The 22,026-nt window shown below is 43.4% G+C and overlaps 1 protein-coding gene across 1 annotated transcript in view; it reads right to left on the bottom strand.

Annotated features, from left to right (window-relative positions):
* Nucleotides 1-22,026, bottom strand: part of HSD17B4 (hydroxysteroid 17-beta dehydrogenase 4) — a 114,681-nt gene that overhangs the window by 17,263 nt on the left and 75,392 nt on the right. Inside the window, exons 18-21 of the mRNA XM_024194445.2 lie at nucleotides 19,780-19,849; nucleotides 8,026-8,132; nucleotides 5,917-6,003; nucleotides 2,342-2,431 (exon numbers count right to left, since the gene is read on the bottom strand). Of these exons, the coding sequence (XP_024050213.1) occupies nucleotides 2,342-2,431; nucleotides 5,917-6,003; nucleotides 8,026-8,132; nucleotides 19,780-19,849 (354 nt within the window). The remainder of the gene's footprint in view (nucleotides 1-2,341; nucleotides 2,432-5,916; nucleotides 6,004-8,025; nucleotides 8,133-19,779; nucleotides 19,850-22,026) is intronic.

Below are 22,026 nucleotides of genomic sequence, written 5' to 3'. Positions count from 1 at the left end.
CTTGAAAACTAGAGCCAATCAACAATTTTAAGCATCATTTTCGTTCTTAGTGACCCAGAATTAGTAAAGTTTGACTACATTTATTTCTGAAGCATTTTGGCTGTAGAGCAGTGTTATCAGACTAAGACAGAGTTAAAGGTGCCATGATATCTTTTATTCACCTTACTGTACGTAGGTGTATATAGCACACAGGATATTATAAGCGTTGCAATGAGCATTGCCTAAAATTAAGATTGCCTGACCCATTCCATTATAACACATCATTTTCAATTGCTTATAACTTTTTCAAACTTCAGCCATTCAGGCCAAAGTTTTCCATGACGGCTGTCTGCCTCAGGCTGAAATATTTTGGAAAATTTGAGCAAAAATGCTTTAGCCATTTCTCAGAACAAGGTCAGAGAAATGTAAGCTGTTTTGCCTATGTTAAAAAATTCTTATAACCACTTAACTGAGAAGCTCTAGCACCTCCACACTCTGGAGCAGGGACTAGAAATTTGTCACAGGTATCCCTCTGGTCTAAGAGCTGTGCCTTTTGTCATCTCCTTGAAAATTTGTCCAAATTTAGCCAAGTTACAAGCCTCTGAAACCCAGTTTGCAGACATTGCTTAGAGATGTGTTAGAGTTTGACAGCTAAATTCTCTGAACATTCCATCTGTACTGGGCATAATCTAGCCCTGGACTGCAGGGGATAAGCAGGATTTTCCCTGCAATTGCTCCCCATAACAATGGGAGTGCCACTGTAGCACTGGGCACCAGAACTGAGAGCAGGGAGGTGGCACAGGCAAGCTTAATTCTGGCATTTCCTAACTTTGGAGTGCTTGATTTTGTACCCTTAATATTCTTTTCATGTCATTCTTGTACGTAATATAGGATATATACTATAATGGAACTTTAGCAATACTTTGGCATGAAATACAATGTAGAATGTCATTGCTATGAACTTTAAATTCTAAGCCTAACATATTTTATTGTACTTGTTTATACATTTTGGGGATAGATAGGCATTATTGTCAGATAAAAGACAAATCTGATAAGGAGTAGAAATACTGTACTTTTAAGAGACAACTATACAAAAAAACAACCCTTACCAACCTTAAAGAAAAACTAAAACTGTCTACAATCCCAAAAGGATTTTTGCTGACAGTATACAATTGCCAAAGGTATCCGCATTGCAAATGTGGACTAGAATAGGGATGATGTGGTATGATTAGATGCAAATGTGAGGCAGACAAACGGAAACAAACTATTTAGCCACAGTAGTGCTGAATACAATCTGGATGAATCTGGGAACAGAACCATGGAACATCACTATGGGGAACAAGACTGTCTATGCCTGGCTTATTATCATGCCATCAAAGAAATCTAAAACAGGAAGGATGAGACTCTCCAATATGCCACATGACTGAAAGGCTGAGAAGGTGTAAGGAGAAAGAGTTTTCTAGGAACCTGTCTTACGTATTATATAATTCCATTTCCATAGTATCTGAGCACCTCACAATCTTTAATGCATTTGTCCTCAGAACCCCCATATGAGGTAGTGAAGTATTATCCTCAGGTCTTCAGAGGCCTTGACAAGCACCCCAACTCTCCCATTCACAATCTACTCTTTGCCCCACCCTGACAATCATATCATCTAGGTACATCAAAGCAAATGCCTATACACACACACCAGGAGCTATATTGTGAACCCCTTACTCAACTTGGTAAGAGTTATTCACTTGAGTAGCCTCCAACCCTTTTCTACAAAATAAACATTTCTCACTCCTTTTTATTTGTATTCTTTTTAATTTGTCCCTTCCGTCTTTCTTCTCCTCTATTGTGTATCTTGACTTTAACTCTTCCTCTGTCTTTCTGTCCATTTTCCCCTCAATCTATAAAAAGATACTCATTTCTAAATGTACACAGTATTTTTTCTCCAAAGTCTTGTCTATACCAGAAAAACAAGTTCCCATATTATAGGCACTGCCATTAACAGTGCAACTGAGTTTGAGCTCAGCTACGTAGGTGCTCATATCTGTGGATCTTACACAACCATCCAGTTCACTTGCTAGTGTGTCCTTAGTAGCTTCTTTTGTATAAGACATGGTGATTCACACCCGAATAGCTGAGATTGCTGCCAAGCACTTCAAAACTGGAACACCCATATAGGACATGTTCTCAAATAGATCAATGAACCTAGGAGTTTAAATAACTCTTACCTGTGTATTACTGTACTAGTTTACTCATCTCATATCACTTGAGAGACTGCTACAAAATTCTAGTATTTCATATATTCTTTCAAAAGTAAAACATAAGTATGCTTCTCCACAAGTTGATCCATCTGAGTGTCTTTTTCCCCTACCTTAATGGGCTCTTTAGCTGAAGGTTTATCGAGGGTTGATGTCAGATCTACATATGCTCCTGCAATGGCAACTTCTCCAGTTTCTTTGACCTGTTAAAAGAAAATTTATATTCTGAGTGGATCATGCCAAGTAAAGAAAGAAGAGTTATAATGACCAAAACGGCTACATTTTAAATCGACCAAGCGATCTTCCTCATGTCTTACATCACAGATTAAAAAACAAAACTTAAAAAGCTCCAGCAAAGAGAAAAACAAAGGAAAATAATGTTTGAAGTAAATTAGAAAGTATTGCTTTTACAAACAGTCCTAAAAAAGAACAATTATGTTTGCTTTGATGCATAAAGAAAGCCCAAATATTATTATGATGATGTTTTTCTATTAAAACTACCACCACAGATTTTCTGGATAAAGCCATAATAGCAGGACAGAAATAAAATAGCTCTTATATAACGCTTTTCTTCAGTAGCTCTCAGAGTGCTTTAAAAAGGTTAGTATTATCTCCATTTTACAAACTGAGGCATGGCAGTGATGTGACTTCCCCAGGTTCAATGAACAGGCCAATGGCAGAGCTGGGAATGGAACCCAGATAGTTCTTTTGAGTGCCGGTCCAGTGCTCTATCCACTAGAGGAGAGCACTACATCTTCAATTGTCAGTTCAAATTATTTCAAGGACGTAGCTTCAATGCTGGGACATTCTACCTACAACTAGACTATTTGTGCAAATGAGCACTAAGAGCATGCTACTACAGTATTTAACAAGCATGGGCTAGAGCAATTTAATTAAATTTCTTTTCTAAGGAATTTTTAAGCTTTACTTTTTTGGATATGGAAAGATATTTCTCGTTGGCCTAAAAAGACACCATCAACTTAAAAATCATGCTTTTATTTGAAAATGTATTTCCGTTGTTACAAACGACAGCTAAGGTTACTTGTTTACATAAGTAATAAGTTCACAGCAAGCTGGGGCATGAATCTACCCTGCACTAGCCTACCATTGACTAGCTGTCTCTGCGGACACCACTGATGCACATTAACGCTTCATTGATGCACTTTGATTTAGTCCTGTTTCAAAGAAGACTAGATCAAAGCGCATTAACAAATTGTTAATACATGTCAGCAGGGTCCACAGGGACAGGCTAGATTCCCATCCCAGCTTACCGTGAACCAAATGTTTGTGTAAACAAGCCCTGAAATAGTTCAAAGAGAAATGATCTTGCTCTATTTTTCCGTTTATTTGCTTTATGCATATATGCTTTTGACAGCATTTTGTGTGTAGTCAGTTTCACTGTTCCCCTGCCTTTGTGGGTCTTTAAGGCAGCAACAAGGAAAAATTAAAATATTTTAAGAGATAGGAAAATGGATTCTTTGCTGTGAAGTGATAAAAAATGACAGAACTCATTTTTTCTAAGAATTGGATTTCAACTTGACATTGCCTCTTTAAAAAGAGGCTACAGATTCATTTAATTAGTATTTGTTCAAAAATATTGTGCACAAGCCTGTTGTTGAATAACTGCAGAATCTTACTGACAAGACTCCATCCTTCCCTCTTGTTTTGTTGTTTCCTTCACTGCATTCTATGTGAAAGCATAAGCTTCTTGGGGCAGGGACTATGTGTAATTTATACTGTCAGGTACCTAAGCTCCCTCTTGCTATAAAATAAAATAGATAAGGGAAACTAAGCAGAGATCACAAATATCCAAACAGAGGCCTCCAATTGGCCTAGTAATCACATATCCTGACCTGGAACCTTTCCACACAACTGACTTAATAAATCCAATATTAAGTAACTGACGGTTACGGTTCAGATTTTGTCACAGTTATTTTAATAAAAATCATGGACAGGTCACAGAAATTCACGGGAGCCCATGACCTGTCTGTGACTTTACTAAAAATAAGTGGGGGGCAGCTGCTGCCTTGGTGGAAGCCGCGCGGGGAGGGGGACCTACACAGTTCTGGCTCCAGCCCCAGGTGTGGGGCAAGGGAGCATAGCCCTGGCTCCAGCCATGCCAGGGGAGGGGGGGGGGCAGAGCGACATGGTCCCAGCTGAAGCAGAAGAAGACACGGAGGTATGGTAAAGTCATGGAATCAGTGACAGCTGTGACCTCCGTGACTAAACTGTATCCTTACTGATGGTTCGTAAAACCTAGAATAGGATGGCCTATATACAATGTTTTAGAATACATTAATATTTGCATTGGTGCTTCGCTGAAGTTTAGGACTAATGTATAAGTATTCTTTGTTGAAACTTTTGAAAATAATTAAAGGTGAGGTAATGCAACTGCTGCTTGTTCTTGAAAGCCTATGAACTTTAATTCAGCAATCTACATGTGTGTGAACAAAATGTACGCATGGTTCCTTTTCCCTTCCCCAGGAGTTTCGTATTTCTTTGAGATAAGCCCATCTGCTGATCAGAACATAAGATCCTTGAAAGAGTTGGAAGGGTCTTTTCCCCCTAATACATGCACAGTGGTGAGCACACTCTGGCCATCATGAACATTATAGTATTTTATTAAGGCATCCAAAGACTTCCAGCCTAAGCACCAAAAACCAAAGTGTATTATACTTAACAGCTTAGCCTTTTAGAAATAATATATGAAATTACAGAAAAACTAAAAGAAACCCTCAATAGACATGCACAACAAACACATATTTGATTTGATAAATTAGCTTAATATTACTGCACTGCTTCCCCTTGCAAGATGCTCAAGGGGTAGAGAAAGAAACACAAATCTACACTGCCTGATAAGATGAGATGGAGAGGAGGGAGAAGGGAATTGACTCAGACACAACAAGTTTGGGAAGAGAGATAAAAAGCTTGAAGATGTAAGTGGCAAGAATATCCAAGAAATAGGCAGTTTCATTTACTGTGTTGATGAAATCAGCCAAGGAAAAACTGTAACCCCAAAATGATTCAAATCATGTCTAGGGGCTTGTCTATGCACATAGAGGTACCAGTTTAACTTACGGCATGATTTTAAACTGATTTAGTTAAACCAGTACACAAGATTGTGGGGATACTCTTATTTTGGTTTAAACCAGGTTTATTAAGGTTTAGTTTAAATTAGTTTAAGTTAAATTGGTACAGCTCTTCTGGTAGAAAAGACCTTCGGTACAGGTTTAAGCTAACCCATAACAAGATAGCGTCTACCCATAGGTTTGCACCAGTTCAGCTAAAGTGGTTCAGCTAAACAGATAAAAATTTGTGTGTTGACAAGGCCTAAGATAGAGGTATTGAAGCTAACCATTTGCAGTTTTCACATTTTTCCATCATTAAATATATATAAAAAGCTAGATTTACAAAAACAGTACAATGCACTTAATTTGCAATCTTAATGCTATAAAAATCCCTAAATTAAGGGGGTTCTTATAGTCAATGTTATTTCCAGCAACTGCATATGCAATCTTGATGACAGCAGAAAACTATTATTATTAGATGGAGAAATGAGGTTAAGTGATAAAGACTTCTTTTCTTCAGAGGTATGATTGAAGAATCATTTTGTCCCCCCCACAGAAAAAAAAAAAATACTTTAAACATCCTTTGCTAAAGCCCACAGCCTGAGTCTCGCTCTTCTTACCTTAGTTTGAATGTGAATTCTGTTTCCCTCCTTCCACATCTCTGTTTGCAGAGTTTGTCCTGGAAAGACTGGTTTTACAAAACGGACCTGCAAAAAGAAAGGGTTCAGATAGCCTTATTTATTTCTAAATAAAAACATTCAGCAGTAGTACTGATTTGCATGTAACCAAATATGCAGTCTAGAGCATAAAATCAATTGAAATAGAAAAAACCTTTCAGAAGACATTTAATTGTCAAAGCAGATTATCTAGCAATTAGGGCTGTCAAACGATTAAAAAAATTAATTGCGATTAATCGTGCTGTTAAACAATAACAGAATACCATTTATATAAATATTTTTGGATATTTTCCACATTTTCAAATATATTGATTTCAATTACAAAACAGAATACAAAGTGTACAGTGCTCACTTTGTATTTATTTTTTATTATAAATATTTGCACTGTAAAAATAAAAAATAGTATTTTTCAATTCACTTAAGTACTGTAGTGCAATCTCTATCATAAAAGTTAAACTTACAAATGTAGAATTATGTACAAAAATAACTGCATTCAAAAATAAAACAATGTAAATCTTTAGAGCTTACAAGTCCACTCAGTCCTACTTCTTGTTCAGCCAATCGCTCAAACAAGATTGTTTACATTTGCAGGAGATAATGCTGCCCACTTCTTGTTTACAATGTCACCTGACAGTGAGAACAGGCGTTCGCATGGCACTGTTGTAGCTGGTATTGCGAGATATTTACGTGCCAGATGCGCTGAAGATTCGTATGTCCCTTCATGCTTCAACCATCACTCCAAGGGACATGCGTCCATGCTAATGACAGGTTCTGCTCGATAACGATCCAAAGCAGTGCAGACCAACAAATGTTCATTTTCATCATCTGAGTCAGATGACACCAGCAGAAGGTTGATTTTCTGTTTTGGTGGTTAGGGTTCTGTAGTTTCCGCATTGGAGTGTTGCTTTTTTAAGACTTCTGAAAGCATGCTCCACACCCCATCCCTCTCAGTTTTTGGAAGGCACTTTAGATTCTGAAACCTTGGGTTGAGTGCTATAGCTATCTTTAGAAATCTCACATTGGTACCTTCTTTGTGTTTTGTCAAATCTGCAGTGAAAGTGTTCTTAAAATGAACAACGTGCTGGGTCATCATCCGAGACTTCTATAACATGAAATATATGGCAGAATGTGGGTGTAAAACAGAGCAGAAGACATACAATTCTCCCCCAAGGAGTTCAGTCACAAGTTTAATTAACGCATTATTTTTTTAACGAGTTTTATCAGCATGGAAGCATGTGCTCTGGAATGGTGGCCAAAGCATGAAGGGACATACGAATGTTTGGCATACCTGGCACGTAAATACCTTGCAATGCTGCCTACAAAAGTGCCATGTGAATGTCTGTTCTCACTTTCAGGTCACACTGTAAATAAGAAGCGGACAGCTTATCTCCCGTAAATGTAAACAAACTAGTTTCTCTAGCGATTGGCTGAACAAGACATAGGACAGAATGAACTTGTAGGCTCTAAAGTTTTACATTTTGTTTTTTGAGTGCAGTCATGTAACAAAACAAATCTACATTTGTAAGTTGTGCTTTCACAATAAAGAGATTGCACTACAGTACTTGTATGAGATGAACTGAAAAATACTATTTCTTTTGTCATTTTTACAGTGCAAATATTGTAATAAAAATAATATAAAATGAGCACTTGTATTCTGTGTTGTAATTGAAAACAATATATTTGAAAAGGTAGAAAAACATTCAAAATATTTAATAAATTTCAATTGGTATTCTATTATTTAATAGTGTGATTAAAACTGCCATTAATTTTTTTATCACAATTAATTTTTTTGAGTTAATTGTGTGAGTTAACTGCGATTAATCGACAGCCCTACTAGTAATATTTATAGAAACTTACTAGCTACAGCCATGAAAATACATATAGTATTAAGTAAAAGCAAAATGAGTACTCTGTCATTGTAGCAGACTGATCTAAAGTAAGTTTGCATGGACAAACCTAAAGTCTGTTTCCACCTTAGGAAATGTAATTAACAGAAACTACTCCTTAATAGCTGAAAAATGAAGGAAGAGAAATTAACTGTCAAGAACAGACCTTAATTGCCTTGAATCTGGTCACATCATTATTTGCAAAGTGCTTCAAAACATGCCTGGCAGCAAAACCAAATGAACACAGTCCATGCAGTATGGGTTTCTGAAATCCTGTTTAAAAAAAAACAAAAACACAGTTTTTTGTTTTACTGTACATGTTTTGCTCTCCTTTTTCAAGGGCCTACCTTTTTATATGCATCTTTAAACTCAAATTATAGAAATGTAGGGCTGGAAGGGGCTTCAAAGGGTCATCAAGTCCAGTCCTCTATGCTGAGGCAGGACCAAGTAAACCTAGACCAGCCCTGACAGGTGTTTGTCCAATCTGTTTTTAAAAACCTCCAGTGATGGGGATTCCACAACCTCACTTGGAAGCCTTTTCCAGAGCTTAACTACTCTTATAGCTAGAAAGGTTTTCCTAATATTAACCTAAATCTGCCTGGCTGCAGATTAAAACGATTAATTCTTGTCATACTTCAGTGGACATTGAGAACAATTGATCACAGTCCTCGTTATAACAGCCCTTAACATATTGGAAGACTGGTTATCAGTCTTCTTTTCTCAAGACTAAACATACCCCGTTTTTAAAACCTTTCCTCATAGCTCAGATTTTCTAAACCTGTCACTATTTTTGTTGCTCTCCTCTGGACTCTCTCCAATTTGTCCACATCTTTCCTAAAGTGTGGCACCCAGAATTGGACACAGTACTCCAACTGAGGCCTCACCAGTGCCATGAAGAGTACGACAATTACTTCCGCAGTCTAACATTCAATGCTCCTGTTAATGCACCCCAGAATGGTATTAGCCTTTTTCGCAACTGCATCACATTGCTGACTCATATTCAATTTGTAATCCATTATAACCCCCAGATGCTTTTCAGCAGTACTACTACCTAGCCACTTATTCCCCATTTTGCAGTTGTGCATTTGCACAGTTGTCCCTCCTAAATAAAATACTTTGCATTTGTCTTTACTCAATTTCAACATGTTAATTTCAGATTCTCCAATTTGTCAAGGCTGTTTTGAATTCTAATCCTGTCCCCCAAAGTGCTTGCGACCCCTCCCAGCTTGGGGTCATTCACAGGTTTTATAAGCGAACTGTGTATTCCATTATCCAAGTCATTAATGAAAATATTGAATAGTACCGGACCCAGGACTGAGCCCTGTGGAACACTGATTGATACACCCTCTGAGTTCAGCGTGAACCATTGATAACTACTCTTTGAGTAAGATCTCTCTAGCAGTTGTGCACCCACCTTATAGTAATTTCATCTAGACCTCATTTCCCTAGTTTGCTTATGAGAATGTCCTGTGGGACTGTGTCAAAAGCCCTACTAAAATCAAGATTTAGAACATCTACTGCTTCCCCACTCTCCACTAGGCAAGTAACTCTGTCAAAGTAGTAAATTAGGTTGGTTTGCCATGATTTGTTCTTGACAAATCCATGCCGGCTTTTCATTATAACCCTGTTATCCCCTAGGTACCTACCAATTGATAGTTTAATAATTTGTTCTGGTATTTTTCCAGGTATTGAAGTTAGGCTGACTGCTCTATAATTTCCTGGGTGCTCTTTGTTCCCCTTTTCATAAATATGTTCTACATTTGCCCTTCTCCAATCCTCTGAGACCTCACGCATCCTCCATGAGTTCTTGGAATTGCTAGCAATTAACTTCAAGATTGCATCAGCTAATTCCCTATGTATCCCAGGATGAATTTCATGGGGCCTTGGCAACTTGAATACAACTTTATCTCAACAGGTTAAATAATATTTATATATTTCCCTATTTTGGCTTGCATTCCTTGCACTTGTTGTTAATATTTATTAATATTAGTTCACATTAAATGAGACACAGAAATAGAGAACTAGGGAGTATCTCATTGAAATAGCCTTTGTTATAATTTATTATTTATATTATAGTAACACAAGTTCCAATCAGAACTGCAACCTATTATGGTATATGCGACGCAAGACACAGAAGTAGATACGCTTCCTGTCCTGAAGAGCTGATAATCTATGGAAACGAGGAGACATTCAAATACAGAATATTTTTCTTAATGAATATATAGCTTCTATAATTATATACATATATTTAAATATGAATGGAGACTATAGGTGGGGCTAGTTACGCTACCTATTGAGGTTGCCTGGCACGTCCCATTATAAGTTGCTGTTTTCAGGTGCTTACAGCTTTACCAACTTTAACTCTTTGGGCTGAAATTCTCTATGCTGGATGTTCGCCTCAGAATTAATTTTTAGGAAAATTTCAGCCAAAACAGTTCAGACATTTCTGAGAACAAGGCTAGGGAAAAATACGATTTTTATCTACATTAAAAAAATACTGGCAACCTTTTTTGGAACAGCACTAGCAGCCCTAGGCGCTAGGGTTGCCAACTTTCTAATCGCACAAAACTGAAAACCCTAGCCCCGCCCCTCCCCTGAGGCCACACCTCCCGCTCACTACATTCCCCCTCCCTCGGTGGCTTCCTCTACCCCACCCTCACTCACTTTCACTGGGCTGAGGCAGGGGCTTGGGATGCGGGAGGGGGTATGGGCTCTGGGCTGGGGTTGGGGATGAGGGGTTTGGGGTGTGGGAGGGGGCTGTGGGTTGAGACAGGGAGTTGGGGTGTGGGAGGGGGTGAGGGCTCTGGGCCGGGGGTGCAGGCTCTGTGGTGAGGTTGGGGACGAGGGGTTTGGGGCGCAGGAGGGGGCTCCAGGCTGGGGCCAAGGGATTCGGAATGCAGGAGGGTTGAGGCAGGGAATTGGGGTGCAGAAGGGGGTGAGGACTCTGGGGTGGGGCCGAGGATGTGGGGTTCTGGTTTGGGAGGGGGCTCTGGGCTGGGGCAGGGGGTTGGGATGCAGGGCGTGTGAGGGCTCTGGACTGGGGCTGAGGGGTTTAGCATGCAAGAGGGGGCTCCAGGTTTCGGGGGGGGCTCAGGGCTGGGGCAGGGGGCTGGGGTGTGGGATGTGTGTGAAGGCTCTGGGCTGGGGAGTGGGCTCAGGGATGAGGGTTTTGGGGTGTAGGAGCGGGCTCCAGGTTTGGAGGGGCTCAGTGCTGGGGCAGGAGGTTGGGGTGTGGGGTGTGTGTGAAGGCTCTGGTCTGGGGGGTGGACTCAGGGATGAGGGCCGGGGCTCGAGCTTGGGGCACGGCCTTACCTCATGCAGCTCCCAGTCAGCGGCGCAGCAGGGGGGCGACTAAGGCAGGCTGCCTGCCTGTCCTGACACCATGTTGCACGCGCACTGGAAGTGGACAGCAGGTCCAGTGCTAGTGGGCGGGGGTGGGGGCAGGAGGCTCCGTACATGCTGCTCTTGCCACAGACACCGCTTCCCCCAGCTCCCATTGGCCTAGGAGCTGGACCTGCTGGCCGCTTCCAGGCCGCAGCGTGGTACCCCAGGACAGGTAGGGACTAGCCTGCCTTAGTGCCACAGCACTGCCGTCCAGACCTTTAATGGTCCGGTCGGTGGTGCTGACCAGAGCCACCAGAGTCCCTTTTTGACCTGGTATTCCGGTCGAAAACTGGACACTTGGTCACCCTACTAGGCGCTGGAACAAGGATCTGAAAATCAGCAGAGGATAGTCTTTGTGTCAGCAATGTGACTTTTGACATTCCTCTGAAAATCCACCCAAATGTGGCCAAGTTATAAGTCTTTGAAAAAATGGCAGTTCGTGCATACTTGGTACTGACTAGCTTGAGCTTAACAGCTAAAATCTCTGAAGTCTGTGTCCCTGCTGAGCATGCTTGAGACACTCACAGCAACAGGATTGTGCATGCATGAAGACCACAACGGAGCACTCTCCCTTCTAGGTCAGGGGCAAAGCTGGACTTTCCCTGTAATGGCTGCTCCAGGCCATGGGGGGAGAGGCATGCACCAGGTACTGGACTTAAGAGCAGGGAGCTTGTCTCTCCTGCCTCTCAATGTACTCCTGCTGGCATCCAGGGAGTGTAGAGGAGGAAGCCATCTGATTCATATGAAGAGGGGACAATAGCTGGACATGGGAAGAGAGAAAAAAGTACATTGGAATAAGGAGTCTGGTGAGACTAAGACTGGAGGTTTATGGGAGAGGAGAGAGAAAAACTGAGAGGGAATGGCTAGGCAAGGAGCCTGGGACAGGCTAGGCAAGGATGACTAGTAGCTAGGAGATGGGACTGACTGGGCAAGGACACTACGACAGGGAACCAGTGAGAAATGGCAGTGGAGGGAGGAGGAACATTGACATCAGACAAGGAGCTAGAGAGAGGGGGCAGACTGAGACTGGTTGGACAAGGACACCAGGACTAGGAACTGGGCGGCAGAGAAATGGAGACATTTGACAGGGAGCTGGGGTGCAAGTGAGGAAGTGGGACTGGCTGAGACGTAGAGAGCCAGGGAAAGAGTGGGGGGAAACTGAGATTGGACAAGGAGCCTGGGGAAGGAGACTAGGACTGTGAGCCAGTGGCCTGGAGGAAGGAGGGAGGAGAGAAAGATCAGATGAGGAGTTTGGGATGGAGACTAGGGGTATGTCTACACTACGAGAGTAGTTCGATTTTAGTTAAATCGAATATTTGCAATCGATATTAGAAAGTCGAACGTGTGTGTCCACACCAAGGACAGTAATTCGACTTTGTGAGTCCACACTACCAGGGAAAGCATCGACATTGGAAGCAGTGCACTGTGGGCAGCTATCCCACAGTTCCCGCAGTCCCCGCTGCCCATTGGAATTCTGGGTCGAGCCCCCAATGCCTTCTGGGGGAAAAAAATGTCCCGAGGGTGCTTTTGGGTAACTGTCGTCATCCAATCGTCACTCCCGCCCTCCCTCCCTCCTTGAAAGCGCCGGCGGGAAATCAGTTCGCGCACTTTTCTGGTCAGTGACAGCGCGGACGCCACAGCACCGCGAGCATGGATCCCGCTGCGACCATCGCTGCAGTTGTGGCCGTTGTCAACGCCTCGCAGCTCATCATCCACCTTTCCCAGAGGCAGATAGAGAGAAATCAGGCGAGGAGGCTACGGCAGCGCGGTGAGGACCTGAACTCCGAGAGTAGCACACGCTTGTCAGAAACCACGACACCCAGCGCCGAGGACATCGCGTTTGCAATGGGACATGTGGATTTTGTTGAACGGCGATTCTGGGCCCGGGAAACAAGCACGGACTGGTGGGACCGCATAGTGCTTCAGGTCTGGGATGAATCCCAGTGGCTGCGAAACTTTCGCATGCGGAAGGGGACTTTCCTGGAACTTTGTGACTTGCTGTCCCCTGCCCTGAAGCGCAAGGACACCCGCATGCGAGCAGCCCTGACTGGTATTTACTTGGAGAAGCTTACTGACTCGCTGTGATCTCAGCGAAACCAATATCCCCATCGTTATAGCAGCTTGCTGCATGCTCCACAATCTCTGTGAGAGCAAGGGGGAGACCTTTATGGCGGGGTGGGAGGTTGAGGCAAATAGCCTGGCTGCTGATTACGCCCAGCCAGACAGCCGGGCGATTAGAAGATCCCAGCGGGACGCGCTGTGCATCCGGGAGGCTTTGAAAGCCAGTTCCAGGACTGAGCAGGGTACCCAGTGACTTTTAAGTTTGTGGACACAGAAGCTGAACTTGCCCCCGTTTCTTTACCCAGTTACCCCCTTCACCCCCTTCCCAAAAAATAAAATCTGTTCTGTTTTGCTAATGAACACCGTTGTCTTCATTACTCTTTTCGCGGGAATGTTTTAAACCTGGGTTTAGTGTTGTGATGCTAATGATGCTTTTAAACTGCCCTCCCCCGCCACAAAGTCACAGAGCAACCCCGCCCCCCCCCCCCCCCCCACAACATGAAAGCCACCTCCCAGACTGACCAGGGTAACTAGTCACTGCACTGTGTATGTGCCCTGCTGCTGGGCCTGCCCCCTGCTAAAGGTGACTGTCCTGTCTAATTACCAAGCCCCTTCCCCCCCCTTCAGACAGACTCTCCTCCAAAAGAAGAGGATGGAAACAGTAATGAACAGAAACGTGTTTTTTATTAACAACCACACATGGAACGGGGAGGTGAAACTTGGACGGGGTCTTGTGTGAGGCGGGTAGGAAAGGACTTTTCAGATTTTGGGGAATGAGAGCCTTCTACTGCTGTCCGCTGGGGTGGAGTGAAAGTTTTCACGGCCCCTGCCGCCCCTCCGTGTTTGGACTTTGGGTGAGGGGGGTATGGGACTTGGTGGCGGGGCAGGGCAGTTACAGAGAGACTGCAGCGGGGCTCTCTCCTCCTGCCTCCGGTCCTGCAGAACATCCACAAGGCGGCGGAGCGTGTCCGTTTGCTCCCTCATTAGTCCAAGCAGCGTTTGAGTCGCCTGCTGGTCCTCCTGTCGCCACCTCTCCTCCCGTTCCATGTTTGCCCGGTGCACTTGGGACAAGTTCTCCCTCAACTGTGTCTGCTGGGCTGCCTGTGCTCGGGAGCATCCCATTAGTTCAGCAAACATGTCTTCCCGTGTCCTCTTCTTCCTCCTCCTAATGTGCGCTAGCCTCTGGGCAGATGTGGCTGTGGGAATTGGAAAAAGGGAGTGAATTCCTGAGACAGATCAATGTATCTGTGAACAGAGAACATAGTCTTGCTCTGTGAACAAGACCATGCAGAGCACCTATCACACGCGCACTGAGGACAAGGTCGAATTTTCGGCCCTCGCCTACAGTGCCTGCGGTCTTGCTGTGGCGAGCTGAGGAGCGGGGCAGGACACCGGACTTTGTCTAGCTGGCAAACATGGTAAGCCGTAGACTTGTGGCTGCTTAAAACTTTAAGAGTGGCACTGGCCTCCTTTCACATAGAAAGCAATGCGAGTCTCTGCTGGCAGCAATCCTGCAAGCATGAACTCTGCCCCTGTCCCAGCCCCTCGCGGCTGTAAACCGGCGGTTGCAGTTCTGTAAAGGAACGGGCAAGCAGTCCCAATACTAACTTTCCCCTTCCTAATTCAAACAGGGCGTCATGCCAGACATCACCCTCCTGAGGGTCTCGGAGAGCCAGAAGGAGAGGATGCTGCGGGACAGCCTGCAGAAACCGGGGCCATTTGCTGCTATGCTGTGCAAGGCCATGATCCCCGAATACCTGCTGGCGTTGTGGCAGGGAAACGTGTCATACCACGGGGGGCCTAATAAGCTCTTCCTGCCAAAGAACCTGATAATTAGGCTGGAAAGACACCTGCAGGAGGCCTATGAGGAGTTCTCCCCGGGGGATCTCGCCTCTATCCCCGGACACATCGACCAGTTTTTGGGTTAGGTGCCCTTGGAGGGACAAAAGAGTGGAGCGTCTTGGGCAGTGTAATCATGAAGCGGACATTGTTGAATTTTCTTAAAATGGTTCGGACTATACATTGAAGCGGCCAAAGACACAGTAATCATGAAACCCTTTGTTCAGATTCCCCTTTTTGTTGCACTTTCCTGTGTACATATTTAGAAGCACTTTACCCATTGTTAATATTTCAAATCTTCCTGTTCTGTTATAAATAAAAGTTTACATACTTGAAAGCACTTTAGCTATTGTTAATATTTAAAATATGCAAGTTCTGTTATAAATAAATGTTAAGATATTTAAAACACTTACTGCTTGATCCTTCCCCTGAATCTGTGTCTGGGGTAACGGCGGGGGACGGTTGGTAGGGGATCTCTGTGAGGGTGATGAAGAGCTCCTGGCTGTCGGGGAAATCAGCAGTGCCAGCGCTGTCGACTGCCTCGTCCTCCTCATCTCCTTCTTCATCTTCCCCGTCCGCTAACATGTCGGAGGAACCGGCCACGGACAATATCCCATCCTCAGAGTCCACGGTCAGTGGTGGGGTAGTGGTGGTGGCCGCACCTAGGATGGAATGCAGTGCCTCGTAGAAACGGGATGTGTGGGGCTGGGATCCGGAGCGTCCGTTTGCCTCTTTGGTTTTTTGGTAGCCTTGTCTCAGCTCCTTGATTTTCACGCAGCACTGCGGTGCATCTCGGCTGTATCCTCTCTCTGCCATGGCTTTAGAGATCTTCTCGTAGATCTTTGCATTCCGTCTTTTGGAGCGCAGCTCGGCAAGCACAGACTCATCTCCCCACACAGCGATGAGATCCAAGACTTCCCGATCAGTCCATGCTGGGGCCCTCTTTCTAGTCTGGGATTGCACGGCCATCTCTGCTGGAGAGCTCTGCATCTTTGCCACTGCTGCTGAGCTCGCCACGGTGTCCAAACAGAAACTGCGATTCAAACTGCCCAGACAGGAAAAGGAATTCAAATTTTCCCGGGGTGTGGCTGGTCAGAGCATCCGAGCTCGGACTGCTGTCCAGAGCGTCAACAGAGTGGTGCACTGTGGGATAGCTCCCGGAGCTATTAGCGTCGATTTCCATCCACACCTAGCCTAATTCGATATGGCCATTTCGAATTTAGCGCTACTCCTCTCGTTGGGGAGGATTACAGAAATCGATTTAAAGAGAGCTCTATGTCGAACTAAATAGCCTCGTGGTGTGGACGGGTGCAGGGTTAATTCGATTTAACGGTGCTAAATTCGACATAAACGCCTAGTGTAGACCAGGCCTAGGATTGGCAGGGCAAGGAGACTGGGAATGAGATGAGAAGCCTGAAGAATGGATATTGGGAATAGGCAAGGAGAATGGAACTGAGACAAGAAGCCCAGGCAACCTTTATTCTGGCATTTCCTAACTTGATTGTATTGCTTGACTTTGCAACCTTAATAATGTTCTTTTAATGTAATTTTGTGTGTGTGATATACATCATACACATACCCACCCCTCAGCTTCGTTACTGTACATTGGCACATATGTAGGCATCACAGCAGAAATGGGTACAATACCAATATGAAGAGAACAATCAAGTCTGCATATGTGCGTCCTTTACACCAAACATCAATAGCATTATCTTCTAGCTCTCTTACTGCCTACCCAAAATTGGCCTGGATGAAATGCAACTGGTTAAAGCTGAATCCAAGCAAGACAAAGGTGATACTGGTAGGATGAGAGACGCACTTCAAAGAACCTGCCCCCATCAAAACATCGAGTACCTCGGACTGTTGTCAGTTTGAAGCCTTGAGGTCTCTTTTGGATTTCTCAGTGCTAACAGCTACACAAATAGCCATGTAGCAAAGAGACACCAGTTTCATCTACCTAGTCAGAAGAAGAAACCTATCCTATCAGACGCTGACTTTGACCTTTAGGCTTGATCATCACAATTCATACATGCAAGGACACTGGGAGTGGGAGCCAGTGAAGCAAACAGAGGAGGGAGGAATGAAGTTCCATGTCCTGAAAACATTACAGCAGGTACAAAATGCAGAAGCCTCTTTGCTTAGGAATACAGGTTAGTGTGAACATCACCTTGATGCTTCTCTCTCTAAACTGACTCCCCACTCAAGTGTCCAATTCGAGGTCTTGGTCCTGCAATTCATAATCATAACCTCCCATGCCAGCAATGTTGTACTGGAACAGTGAATCAGTCATTCAATATGAGGCAGCTCATGGGTGTAGGAGACAGAACTTTCACAAGAGCTGAACTTAAACTATGGAATTAATTTATGCAAGAGAGAAACCACTTTCAGTGCTAAACGCAAAACTAATTTCTTCAGTTTTGCTTCCCTTCATTGCTTTCTTCACAAAAACGACAATACTAACAAGCACTCAATAACCTACAAACTAGGATAAAAGTGAGGAAGCATGGGAGAGAGCAGTATTATTTCTATTTTTGAATACTTGGGAGGTGCCCAGATGGTACAGTTATGGGGACCACACAAGTGCATAGATATTATATAAAAATACCCCTTCTGTGACAATATTTGTGAGTTTCAAATTCATTATCCTCAAATGCCTAAGCACATAAGCTTAACATTTGCTTTCTGTATGCATTTGTGAAAGAAAAACTTGATCATTTAAAGTGCTCATGGAAATTTAAATCTAAAACAAAAAGGATGTGCGCTTGTCCAAAGCAAATTCACTGTAAAATTTAAGAGAACACTTGTTGAAAATCTTTTCAGGTATTTGTTCAATATGTTTCTATTTAATTTACACATATGGGGGTAAGGAACTGACCAAATCCTTGTCTCAAATGCAATGTGGCTGTTCTTTAGGTTCTGTCAAATGAACAGATATTCTCAGCTACCACGTTCATTTGGCTTTTCAAAAGACTACTTGCACTATGTGCAAGTCTGGGTTTGTGGCAGCAAAGGAGTAGAGCCATCTGTGATTTCTTTTCTTTTGTAAGGATGTTTTCTTAATATTGGGCCTCAACAACACAGGCTCTTACTCACAGAGAAAATAGTCTCTCCCCAAGGCCATTCTGAGTGGAACTGTAGGACTCTATTTAAATATCCAACCTGCATTATCATCATCAGCTGAGCAACACAAATCCCACAATTAAGTGGATCAGTGGAATCTCCTCAAGGACTGTAGTGAAATTTAACAACAAATAATAAATAACCAATAAAGATAAACTACCAACAATCAGTGCAGTGCTGTACAAAACACAATAATAAAAGCCCCTACCCCCTGAGACGCTTATTGTCTAAAAGAAAGACACGGCTATAGCAAGATGCACTGGGAGATTCAGTGTTAACCAGGGCCGGCTCTGGCTTTTTTGCCGCCCCAGGCAAAAAAGCCTCCGGCCCGCCCCCCCCCCCGCGGGGGGGGGGGGGGGAGAGGGCGGCCGGAGCCCCAGGGAAAGGGCGGCAAGCCCCGGCAGGGGCTCGGCTCTCCCCCCGGCGGCCAGAGCGCCGGGGGCAGGGCGGCGAGCCCCGGCCGAGGCTCACCACTCTCCCTCCGGCGGCCGGGAGGAGGGCGCGGGGGGAGGGCGGCCAGAGCGCCGGGGGGAGGGCGGCGAGCCCGGCCGTGGCCCCGCTCTCCCCGGGGGCCGGAGCGCCGCGCCGCCCCCCTCCAGGTGCCGCCCCAAGCACCAGCTTGGTGGGCTGGTGCCTGGAGCCGGCCCTGGTGTTAACTTAGGTGTTTCCTTTTTTCGTTGTTGAGGTGGAGAGAATACTAACATGCACTAGTGTTTTTGAAAGCAGCGAGTCTTTAGGAGGGATCTGAATGAGGAGAGGATGGGAATCTGGTGTATTAACACTGGGGGGGGGAATTACAGGACTCTCATGCTAATATGTCTCAATATCCATGCAAATATTATTTTATAGAGACACAGAAGGGCAGGGGAGGGCTTGTACACACTACCACTTATCTCTTTGAGCAAAGGCACTTCTGTACTACCAGTAAGATGTTTGTAAAAACTCATAGTTCTTAGGTAATTAGATTACATTCCACCCCAGACAATATCATCAACAAATAACTCCTGGTGTTACTTAGTTTGGCATGTGAAATTATCAAGCTGACCAACTCTATGGGCTAATGGCAGTTCTCTGAACAGTTTTGTAGAAGTGGTTTCAAAAGGGTATCACATCAACTTTTTGAACTAAGACAGTAAACTGCAGATTATAGACTTTAAGTTAAGAGAAAACTAGGGAGAGTGGCAGAATGGGATGCAAGGGAACTCCAACAGAAAGATGGAAGACCAGCTTTCCTTCAGGGGGGAAAAAGATTGTACATAAACTAACCAAAAGCAGCAATGATTAAAAAAAGTGTAATGCTGCACATTATTTTGACTGACAAAGGGAACATTTAATGTTAAGTTTTAAGAAGCGACATTAAAAGGTAATGGGGTAGGTTTGTTTTTTTACAAAATCCCTCAAATGTGTTGACTAAATGACAAACTTAAAAATATTATTTTTACCTAATACTAAATCGTTCCCAACCCTAGCACTATTTAAAAAAAAAAAAAAAAAGGTAGTGTTCCTCAAAGCTCACCTCCAAGAGCAGCAAAACCAGGATCAACGTGTAAAGGATTCCAATCCCCACTGAGCCGATACAAGGCAGCCTGTGGAAACAGAAAAACAAAAGTGGAAAATTAGTCTGGGTTGATAAAAAATCTAGCACAAGCCACATGCAACCTGTGATTGTGGGAGGAATTCATGACAATCTGCTTAGCTGGTGTTCTGATACTGCAATCTATAACAAGGACAAATATAAATTACATATTATTTTCAACACCTGCCACAGTACAGAAACAATTGCCAAAGATGCAGGGAAGTGTGCCAAGAACTGCATCTGGACTTGGTACGTCAATGAATAGTATTAGCTAAGAAAGTACACAACTCTTCCTTGAGATTAAATATATGGGGAAGCATTCTGCCTCGAGATAGCCATCTCACCTCTGTATGCATGAGCAAGGAATGGTGCTCTGTATCCACTTCCTCACAAAGTGCAACAAAACACCTGGAGTTTGTTGCTCTGGATTTAATAAAATTAACGAGTGTTACTGCTGTGTTCAGAACACTGTGAAGACCTGGTTCAGTATTTTTTGCAGCAAGCACCTCTCAGTGTAAAAACAAACATTGTGTCCAAATAGCGTAAACAACACTGGAATGCTTTCCAGTCATCGTTGCGGCTCCATCAGGGCAGACCCTGATGCAAGTAGTCCAGCTAATCTGCTAATTTGCAAAACAAAAAGTCTTCCTTTATTTCCTTATTCCACACATATTGAACATTGTCAAGTAAAGAGACATTTGTGAAATGTCTGTGGATTCAGCTAATTGTAAAGCAAAATCATTGACATGCAGCCGATCAATACGTTGAGAAACTGTGTCTTCTGACACAGAAGTGATCCGACATTTGACACTGGTATTTTTGTCAGTACCTTGGCCTTCTTCTCCCCAAACACTTCCTTTGTTATTTCAATAACATATGGCATTATCAAAGTCCCAGCAATCGTATGTGATTTTTTTTGTTTGAGCAATTTTATGCGCCACTATGTAGGATGATCTTAAAAGCTTTTATTCCACAGTAGTTGAGAATTTCATTATTCCGTTAGTATCAAGCAGTTCCTTGGCCTTTCGCTCAAAAAAATGAACGATGCTTATCCTTATGCATGTCATGCTTTGCAATTAAGTGTCTCTGTAATTTGGAGGGTTTCAAACATTCATTGGTTAGTATTTGTGTACAAATTACACACTGTGGTTGAGGTATATCTCCACTTCCAGAACAAATAAAACTGAAATTCAAATAGTTGTCTTCATATTTTCTAAATTTTGCAAGGTTAATAACGGCTTTATGTTTCTTACTCTCTTCATCTCCTTGGTGTTCTTCACCCCTTACGGTGGTTGAACTTGTTGAATGAAGTTCGGTATCATCACTCTGTGTGTTTTGTTGTTTTGAAGCTGATGGTCGAATTCAAAATTTATCCATATCTGATATTTATTGTTTATGCTTACAACAATTTTCCCTGTGCTGTGTAACTTGCTACTCCTGCTGAAATAGCTCTTTTACACCCTGTGAAAAATGAAAGGGGTGGATGGGTAGCTCCCTTTTATGGACACCCAACCAACCAGTTAGCTATAAAATACCTCTTAGTAGCTGTTCTCTACTTGCTTTACCTGTAAGGGGTTAAAAGTCTCACTGCTTGCATAGGTAAAAGGAAGGGAGTGGGCACCCAACCAAAAGAGCCAATGGGAGGGCTAGAACTTTTTAAAATTGAGGAAAAACTTGCCCTTTGTCTGTCTGTGGTTGTTCTCCTGGGGAGAAGGGGACAGGGCAGCAGTTATGTTGTAAGAAGCTTGGGCCAGGCATGAAAACCCATCAGTATCATACCTAGAAACTACTCATTTGAAACCCCAGATATGTAAGTAGGTCAGGAAATGTCTAGGAAGACGCGATTAGGTTTCTCTCTTTTATTTCTTTATGGCTTGTGGATTCCTCTGTGCTAACGCCAGGTGCTTTTTGTTTTGCTTGTAACCTTTAAGCTGGACCTCAAGAAAGCTCTTCTTGCTGCTTAATTCTTGTAGGTTTTTTTTTTAAATCTAGCAAATGCCCAAGTTCCCAGATGTATTTTCTTTCTTTTTTTTATTAATAAAATTTACCTTTTTTAAGAACAGAATTGGATTTTTGTGTCTTAAGAGGTTTGCGCACACGTCGTTTAATTAGCTGGTGGCAATAGCTGATTTTTTTTCTTTCTTTCTTAGCTCTTCCCCGGGGGGGGGGGGGGGGGGGGGGGGGGGG

The sequence above is a fragment of the Terrapene carolina genome, unplaced genomic scaffold, assembly GCF_002925995.2.
Source record: "Terrapene carolina triunguis isolate 2854851 unplaced genomic scaffold, T_m_triunguis-2.0 Scaffold69, whole genome shotgun sequence".
Lineage (NCBI taxonomy): Eukaryota > Metazoa > Chordata > Testudines > Emydidae > Terrapene > Terrapene triunguis.
Note: the sequence above shows the minus strand (reverse complement) of the source record. Positions and strands in the feature narration are given on the sequence as shown.